This window comes from Nipponia nippon, unplaced genomic scaffold (assembly GCF_047370975.1).
Source record: "Nipponia nippon isolate SJK-2023a ecotype South Korea unplaced genomic scaffold, ASM4737097v1 scaffold_20, whole genome shotgun sequence".
Taxonomy (NCBI): domain Eukaryota; kingdom Metazoa; phylum Chordata; class Aves; order Pelecaniformes; family Threskiornithidae; genus Nipponia; species Nipponia nippon.
The window spans coordinates 5,049,901-5,059,904 of NW_028262337.1; the positions used below are offsets into that span (position 1 = coordinate 5,049,901).

Below are 10,004 nucleotides of genomic sequence, written 5' to 3' on the forward strand. Positions count from 1 at the left end.
CAACAGGTAGACATTTCAAAGGATAATGGATAAAATTTACTTGTATTATAATTTCCTCCTGGAACCTATTCTGTGTGGAGCAATCTGTCACTGGAACAGCTGAAGAAATGGAAAAGCTTTTTATAAATTTGATGGAAAACAGAAGAAAACATCACAAAAATGTTTGCAGGTGTCCCTCTCCTTCTTCTGCCTTCTCCTGACTTGTCAGGTGTGGTTCCACAGGTTACTCCTATATGGTAAATCAAACAGTGCCAAGGAGTTGCAGTCACTGCCCCAGGGCTAAATGGTACCTGGCACGGCGGTGGCCTGGCCAGCAAGAGGACTGTGAAACCCTTCCTGCACTGGGGTTGGCCAGCGAGAGGCTGTCCCCAGCAGCCAACCTGGGTCCAGCCACATTGTTTTGGATGTGAAGACAGTTGAATGGTATGGACAGAAACTATTCTGGATGCGAGCCACCACTCAGCTTCAGCAATGGAGAACGGCCCCCAGCAAATTCATGGAAATAGATGCAGCCATTGTGAAACTGTTTCTGTGGATTTGGGAGAAAAACTGCACCTAGCCTGCATGCACCATGGCTATGCCATCACCAGCAGTCTTACTCTATCATTAATGGGTAGACACAATAGACAGCGATGCTTTCAATTGTTTTTTTATTGAACAATAATAATCATATACTTTTTAAAACCAACCAGCTTATTAGATTTACATTCAAGAACTCATAATGTCATTTATGACACTTGTGAAATAGTAATAATGTATGTAAATATTTACTACATTCTTTAAATAATTCTCTTCAGTCTGCTGAAGGACCGTGGGTTTGATCCTGCTCTCACTGAAATCAAGAAAAAATTACTTTTGATATCAGTAGATGAGAATCAATATACTTCCTTATAAATAGCCCAAGATAATACTGCTCTCTCTCAGATATAAACATTCAATACAGGTTAAAATGTGGTATATGTTAGTTTGAGATTTATAGTTACGTGTCTCCGATTATCGTGGCAAGAGAGCCTGCATTGCCATACTGATGTTTGGGTGTCTACTGCTGTCATCATCCTTTTGTTCTAGAGCAGCATGGTTCAGCGGTGCTTTCCCAGGAGAAAGCAGCCTGCTTCCACCAACGTTGGCTTTGGATCAGGATTTGGACTCTTTAAAGGCTTTGGAGTTTCTGTTGTTTGTAGTTTTAAAAGCATGTTTTCAGATCCTGCACCAAACTTTGGCTGTGGTACTGTGTGCTCCTTCTTTCACTGAAGACACTGTCAAAGCTCACGTTGATTTCAAAGGAAATATTCAATTCAAATCACATTTCCAATGAGAGTGCTCTACGTTACGAGGCAGTTCCTAAACTCATGCAATCCAGGTTCACTCTGACACAGCTACATCAATTTCCATTATCCGAGAATCTCGTTGTTTCCAGACATATTAGCAAACCCATCTCAGTGTGGATTTTTATGTTACAAATATATCATCCAGTCTGGACTGAATGAGGGACTGACAGTTCCTACAACACTCTAACATATATAAGTTACTCTCCTGGCTGAAATGGGACCGCTTGCTCATGCAAGTAAGAAACAAAGGACTGGGCACCAGAGTAGTGTAGGATGTGGCTGCACAACCGCTCACTGAGGGTCCAAGTCTTCCCTGCATTGGATCAGATGAACGCCCTGTGAGTTGCAGCTGGGCCGCAGCCAGCGGTGAAGACAGAAAGTACAAAGGTCCGTTTGCTGGCCTCTGGCATTGGACCCGCTCTTCCCCAAGAAATGCAGACATCACCTTAATGGCACCAAAGTAGCTGCTTTACAGAAACATATATATTTAAATAATGCTAAGCAGCTTCTTTCATTTCAGGGCCCCCTCTAGAAATCTGTATAATTTATCAAGCTGCTGTTTCTCCATACATAATTCAACTTCGGAAATGCACCTCAATACAATATATATCTGCAGTGTCTTGGCTAAGTTATTCACAATGTATAAACTGAAATGCTGGGTGTTTTCTCACTGAAGAAAGGCGTATTTATCTCTGAGGAATTGTCACCAAACTTCCAAAAACCAGAAAATGACTAATGACTAACATTGGTTTATTTAATTCACGCTGGTGTGCTCTTACGCTATTATTATTCTTGTGATTCAGGGGTGTTGCTTTCTATCCTGGGATTTGTTGATGTGCGTTTCTTTCACGTTGACTCCACGCCAACAGTTTCACTCACCCAAACTGTCCACTGAATTCAGTGAGAGCTTTCCCAGCCTCAGGCTGCAAGAGTCAGCCTCTGGCATTATTTAAATGAGGAGGGTTGAATCGTGTTGGTTTTTTAATATTACTGTACATTCAGAAATCCACAATACATTTCTCTGTTCAAATACTTATCAAAACAAATATAAAAAATCATATACACTGTACAGTCTATTTTTAAGTAAACATTTTTCTCATGAAAAACAGAATCACAATTGGCCTTCAGAGGTTACATTTTCATATGCTATAGGTCTACTTTGTTCTTAAAGTGTGTTGTTGCATATTCAATAATCTGTGAGAAATGCATTCACTTGAAAGTCTTATAAGTGTAAGTAAATATCAGCGAGGATTTAGCCATTTCATTACCGGAGAGCGAATAGGTTTCTCCTTAACAAATTCTTCTTTTACAGAATTGCCATCCCCTGATGCCATGTCATTCTCTGAAAATATACAAAAATAAAAGTGGATTTCATGAAAACAAGAGAATTAAAATATTGTCTTGCAGTAATGTCCCTGCTTTTGGGAACACTTCAGAAAAACCTTAGCTGACAATTCTTGCAGGAATCTGCCTGAATGCCTCCAATTATCTAGTTGCAAAATTTCTGCCAAATTATGGCATAAGCCAGATGTGCTTTCTAATAGTTTAAGCATAAGGCAGGTGATTTGAGTTCAGTTCCCGGTTCTCACTGTAACATTCCAGTGTGACATGGGACCAATCAGCACATCCTCAATAGCTACAGCAGTAAATTAGACATGCCTGGGGCTATTCTCTGACTGAAGCCAGCTGGCATGGAATAGCCTGGTCCATGCCACTAAAATCTCTTACTCTCCAAACAAAGGTAAAAGATATCCAGTTTGTCTACCAGAAATGGTCCTTGGCTGACGCTGATTCCTGAGCTGTGGCTGAGGTTGTTTGGCATGGCTAGCTAGGCTGGGACAAAGCATGCCGGCTGCTGCCCTACTGTTTGACCATGAAGGTGGTCAAATTGCAATACACAGGAACACACTCTGGCACTGTTAAATTTACTAGGGTATATGTAGCCATAATATCTTTATAAAATATACGGGACAGAAACTGGCCTGTTTAAAATACAGAAGCATTCACAGCTGTTTTAATTTGCTGAGGACCTGTCCTAGATGCTATAGCTACCTCTGAAGACCACTGTTAAATGAAACGCCGTGTGACCATCCCATGCAGTACTACCCACAGTGTCCCTGGTCTACTTCCAGTGACAGACCTCTGAGGACAGAAATCAGTGTGAAACTTTTGCATGGGTAAAAAATACGATTTGCTTCTATGGGGTCAGGATCTCATCCTGGCTGGGATCAGACAAGCTGCTAAAGATTGAGGCAGCAGAAGGTTTGGGACCAAAGGCAAGGGAGGGAGAGGAAAGGGGAGGAGGAACTGATGAAAACAGGCTACATGGGAAGATTTGGAATACAGGCTAGATACAGAAAAAAGCAAGACAGGAATATTTTTTTCATGTTATTTCAGCACCCTTGGTAATAAACAAAACCTGGAAAAGCAAAAGAGCACAATCGTACAAAAATATAAAAGGATCAGAACTGATCCATGTCACAAAGTTTTTTTCAAAGATTATTTTAAATGTGGTATAAGCATAAGCTGAAGAAGTTTGCTTCTGTCTAATTTTCTTTAAATTGGGGGAAAGATAATGCATGTATTAAGACAGCATATATTAAGCATAGATAGCTTAATATAGCAGGAGAAAATCCAAATAAGACACACAAACTGCAGCTGGAGGAGAAATAAAATTCAAAGACTTTTGAGTGAAATCCTAGAAAAGCTCCCAGTAGGTCTAGGATTAAATCTCTGATATTTAGTTAAAATCTTTACATTTGTATTGCTTTAGATTGGTGTTTAAATTTAAAGTGAACATTGTTCAGGCAAATATACCTCAGTATCATCAGGTGGAAAATAAAAGGGGAAGAAACTTTAATCACAGCTTTAAAAACTTCACTCATCTCTCCTTCCTGCCTCAAAACCACTCTAGTTTCTCACACGCCTTTTTCTTAATTCTGGAAAGATCTGTTACAGGCTTCAGACATAATCTTGAAAAGGTAAGAACTTGTTCCAGAGATACTGTGATAAATGACTACAATAAAACATTTCATAAAACAGTTCACCAACATCTGAAAATGTATAAAGTTCTGTTTTCATGGAAAAAAGATATTATTTTTACCATGTATTAGCTAACAGTAGTAAATGCGACGTAGTGAAATCCTGTTCTACACAAAGCAGCTACATGCATCACATCTGAACTGAGTAATGCAAATCCTAGCACAGCCTCCCATTGAACAGGTGACGTTATACTGCTAGCACATGCAACAGCTGCCAAGTATTTCACCCATGTTAGGATTTCAAAATGTTTTTACCATGTGTCACAGCTCACCTAATTCCTTGCCTTATGTTAAGGGAGCTGCCAATAAGAAAAATAAATGTACCTTGTGTTGTTAGCTCTTTGCACAGCTCCACCAAAGTACACATCACTCACACACAGAGTACACAGCGTGGTAGTAGATCACGTACAAGGTGATTTCTACTAAAATCAACTGCCCCATGAATTCTTACCTGTGTGTGAAACTATTTTTCGTCTATTTGGAGGCTTTGAAGCAGACAGTTGAAAAAATGGGAACTTCAGACACTTGCCGGTTACTCTGTCACAGATGCCAGACGGACAGTTGCAGGTTTTCCTGCATTCCATTCCATAGGTACCATAGGGACACTCTGAAAAAAAAGCAATATAGCAAAGCACTCCTCAGTGATCAAAGTCAGCTGACAGCACTCTTAATAGCTGGTCTGCTTATATTCTTAAAAGTGGAAAACCTTTGAGTGGAGGTCAGCTAAACCTTAACTACAGGATTTCAGCATGCCAACTGCTTGTTAAAAGTATTTTCTAGTTTTAACAAACGTTGACACACATTATATACATGATTTCTTTTCCTATAACTTATGTACAATGTGCTATCGGTAATCCTTCTCTGAAACACTCCTAGTATTAACATGCAAATTAAAGGCAATATGAATATGTAAGTATGTAATCATAGAGGATGTAGTTAAAGGATTAACATCGGATTTAGAGAAGACGATGACTTCAGAAAGTTCCTGAATTCACTATTTTGGCATGGTATTATCTGGGTTACATGACTGTCATGATTTAGAGCTGCTATCTGTTGCTGGCGCCGGGCTGCTTGTGGCCGGGGCCACTGCGTGTAGGCTTGGTGGAGGCTCCCGCCCCGACCCTGAGGAGCTATCCAGCAAACGCATCCTCGCCTGGAGACGCTCCCAGCTCTTGGGGAAGAGCCTTCCCCTGTGCGACAACTTCTCATACAGCAAAGGTCTGCCTTCCCATAGCAGACAGCAAAGAGCTCACCTACATCTCCAGCCTAAATAGGGAGTATGCTCTAAAGGGATCACTGGCATTAAGGTGGCTGCCAGGTTATACTGCATCTGGTCACTTACTGCCCCAATTCAAATCTCCCATCCCTGAGCGAGCTCATAGAGGAGCACCAAAGGGCAGCTGTCAGGATGGGACCAAATGTTTTCTAAAAAAATTGTCAGGTGCAGAGGATTTGCCCCATCCCATAGCTGCCACATATCACATGCTGGTTCACATAACTTCCCAGAGGGTTTAAACCTGGGTTCACAGCCCTTGTCTTCCTCTGCCTTGCTATTGAGCAGGGTACCTTTCCAGGACCATAGCTGAAGAGATGGAGACAAGGAAAATCCAGCTCCAACGTTCCCTTTCCAAACCCCCAAACAAGAGATCATCCCAAGTTTGGGATGTCCCAGGAGAAAGGTCTTTATGCTCAGGCTGTCTTTGCCAACCCAGGGTGCATGGTCACTTTAAATGGCAAGTCCTGAAGAGTTTCCTATTCAACTCCTAAGAGCAGATTAATGACTACGCAGGGCTGGACCAAGGATCCATCCAGCACAGGCTCCCACAAAACACTTACAAAGGAAGATGACCGTGGCAAGCACAAATGATACCTCCACCCTCATATTCTCTCCCATTTTCAGCTCTGGGACCTCCTGAGCCAGACATAGTTTCTGTGCGTATAACATTCCACAACAGGATTATCCTTCTCATTTTGTCCAGTCTCCTCTTGAATCAATGCAAATATTTAGTTTCACCATACAGCCTAGGCTATCTGAAAATCAGACTAATGCCCCAAAATGAAATTAATATTTTACAGTTCTCTGCATGCCCAATGGGTAAGCTTTTGTAAATTAAAAGCATGGGAAAATCAACCAATTCTCTGCTAGGGACTGCACAGCGAATCCCTCCAGCCTGGAGGACCTCACTGAGCTTCCCCATACTCCCCTTCCCAAGCAAGGACACTCTTTTGATCTGGTGTTTGTCCACATAAAACAAAATCCTGCCAAAGCAGAACAGTTTTTGTGTGCACAGTCCTCCCTGAGGGACAAGCTGAGAGCACACACCACATGGAGCATCAATCTGCCTGCTGCAGGTGCTCAGCTGCTCAGCCCAGAGAGCTGGGATACAAAGCTGTGCACAACAGCATGGAAAAAAGTCTGAGCCCAAAGCACTTGGCTCAGTGTGGAATAATCCTGGCATTGATGCTGCTCTTCAGATTTGACAAAACTGAGATCTGAGTCAATTTTGCTGTTAGAAGATTTTGTTCAGCAGGAGCCTGCTCCTAAATAAATTGCAAATAGCTCCCAGTGACCTAAGGGAAGCAAGAGCAGGTTCTTTGCTGTGACAGTTATACGTCAGGTTTAGAGGGTATTTACTAATAAAAGGGCAGAGTGCCAGTATTCCTTGGTCTGTTTTGAACAATAATGACATTGCTACTGCTAATAATATGATGCACTCTTATAATACTAAAAGTACTCAAAAAATTTCTCTGAAACATATACGGTCCATGTTTTACCCATTTTAGAAATAAGAAAGGGAAGAACAGAGAGTTCAGGTCATTTTCCCACAACTTCAAAGTAAACCAGTCACAGGCAACCAGAGAGAATTTAACCATCTTGACTCTGAATTATTACAAACATAGAACTTATTAAAATGAGTTGTCTGGCATCATAGATATAAATGCATGTTTAAAATAACAATATTTGGTCCCATACTTTGCCTGATAAAAGTCACATATATACAGAAAGAGATTGCACTATCTCAGAGCTGAGAGGAAAAAAGAAAAGGAATTAGAAATTACATCTATAATATTTAGTGCAAATAAATATATGGGGAATATAAGCCTTAAATACCAATTTACAACTCTAAGTCAAGATATGTCTTTATTGAAATTAATGAGAGTTTTTCCACTGACTCACTGGAAAAAAAACATTTTCCTTTACATTTTCTACAGAGCTTCCAAGATTCAGCTACAGGGATTCAGATCTCATGTCCCTCAATGTTTCTTTTTTCCCGTTTGAAGTGTGCTATTGCAAAGAAATTCCTATGAGGACAGTGAAAAGTATATAATCATCCAAAAGAACTGTTAAAAGATTTATAGATGGTATCTCACACTGCAGTAATTTTTAATAAACTGAAGATCAGTCAACTGTCTCAGTAAAATACTTTCCTGGTGGGTGCACCAAAGATATTGTCTTTATGCGTAAATTCTAGTCTTAGAAATAAAAGTAGTATTTTGGGTTTCACCCTCAAACATGCACATGAATCTGATTTTAAATACCAATGTAAATAAGTGTGTGCTGTATGTGACTCAGACTGAATGATTTTTGCAGCATCTGGTCCTAAGTCATTACTTTAACTGAGGCTATTAATACTCCTGATGTTTAACTGCCAAGACATCTCCATTTTTAAGGAAGTTATTCAAAGGCATACCTGTATCTACTTACTGAAGTGGCACACAAACACAGGAAAACTCACTGCATTCATACTTTACAAAGCCTTTTAAAAAATTACTTATTTTAAAAACTTTCACCCTACTTCTTAGTAATTTAATACTCCTCTCCTTTTAAAGATTCTCCTTTTTGCATGGAGTGAGGATAGCTCTTAAATGAAAAATGCCATTATAGTCTATGATGACTAAAGAATTCAGCATGCAGCATACCTGGAATAAGCTGAGAGCAGTGCCTGGCTGCTCATCTCACAGTCAGCTCCTGTTCTGCTATTCCCATCTTTCAGGCAGGGTCTCTGTTTGCCTCCTCTAACCACATCCCTAGGGTAGCTGAGCACCTCAAAGGCAGGACTGAATTAAACACAACAATGTCCCCAGGCACTCAGGCAGTGCTGTTATCTCCATCTCCCAGACCCCAGAGAGAGCACCTGGTGTCTGGGCAGGCGGCTGGCAATGCCCGAGGGAACCTCACCCCAGGGAGAGCCTGGCAGGGGCAGGGACCCTGTGACAAGGTTGGACTCACAGGATTAAAGTCTTTGCTATTTATAGAAAGCCACCCACCAAATCAGTGGAAGGATCAGGACTAGTGCCTGGGTCAATCAAAAATCTCATCTCCGAGCACACCCCATCCGTATTTCCTCACATATGTCCCCAAGTCTAAACAGTATTCTTACATTAATAACCATGTCCCGCCTACATGTAACACCTTTTAATACCAGCAGGTATTTTTCACTTTCTTCCCGGCTAAGGGCTGAGCTGGAAAAATCCCATTTTAGACCCTTCAAGCAGGAGGCAAGCTCTATATGTAGGCTGCTGTCAAATTGCCACAGTGGGTGCATGCAAAGTGAATATTGTTACCTTTGCAGATACCAAATTCATCACCAAAGTCATCCTCCTCAGTGTAAAACTGGCACTTCAGCCCAGGACCACACTTGACACCATCCATACCCGAGACCGTACGATAGCAAGTCTCCCCCAGAGCAGCTGCACACACTCTGCAACAGCCACAGTCATCCAGCACCGTTCGCTTACAGCGCAAGGTGCTTTTGCATGCGTTACTGTCACAGGGCTCGGGACAATCTACTGCGTATTTCGCACTCCAAGCAGTTCCAGCGTGCACGGGCATCAGGAGGAGTGTGAGAAACAGGAAGCCCTTCATGTCTTGCAGGGATAAACGCTCCGTCCCAAAGAGCAGGCTTTAACGCTCAGCCTGCTGGTGCCTTGTGCCGAGGGAAGCAGCAGTACAGAATCCAAAGTGGTAGCTGCACACATCAGCCTACAAGTTTATGAGCTTTATACAGTGTGTTGCCCACATGCTGCACCGTCGTCAGCTTCCTCAATCCGGCAGCGCTGCTCCTGCCAGCCTCCCTTGTTTCAGTTTATGAAATCCAGGATGAAGGTTGGATTAGCACTCTGCTGCCATCCAGGAATTGAAAAGCCTGAGCTGATGTAATCTGTTATGTTTAGTTGGTTGTTTTGCATGAAGACTAAAAACTCTCTCACATCCGTCTCAAATGCTCAAGGACGTCTGCCAAAACAAAAAAAAAAACCCACACACAACCAAAAAAAAAAAAAAACCAATCCCGAGTAGGTTGCATGCTTTCCTGCAGGACAGGGATCACTCTGACACTGGACACACTGCTGACAGGACAGCTCTGCCTCATTAACACAGCTCATGTGGCCAGAAGAAAATCACACTGAAATCATCTCACTGCTGAAAGAAAAATCTTTAGAAGAATAAATCTTTGCCTTACCCTTCAAAGGGACATGGACAGTTACTTTAAGGAACAAAGTGAGATCATGCCATTTAACAGCTGAGCTCAGATGTTTCAGTAGTGTTTTTCCTGCCTGCATCAAAATGGTACTTTTTAATCAGTATTTAGGTGGAGATCAATTAAACATTTTGCTAGAAGGTTACTGCTAGAAC

At 41.6% G+C, this 10,004-nt stretch overlaps 1 protein-coding gene across 1 annotated transcript; it reads right to left on the bottom strand.

Moving 5' to 3' along the window:
• Positions 1–708: 708 nt before the first annotated feature.
• Positions 709–9,312, bottom strand: ESM1 (endothelial cell specific molecule 1). The gene is made up of 3 exons (XM_087759818.1): positions 8,936–9,312; positions 4,821–4,976; positions 709–2,670 (listed from the first exon to the last, which is right to left on the bottom strand). The coding sequence occupies exons 1-3, from the start codon at positions 9,234–9,236 to the stop codon at positions 2,570–2,572; spliced, it is 558 nt and encodes a 185-aa protein (XP_087615944.1). The 5' UTR covers positions 9,237–9,312; the 3' UTR covers positions 709–2,569.
• Positions 9,313–10,004: the final 692 nt, after the last annotated feature.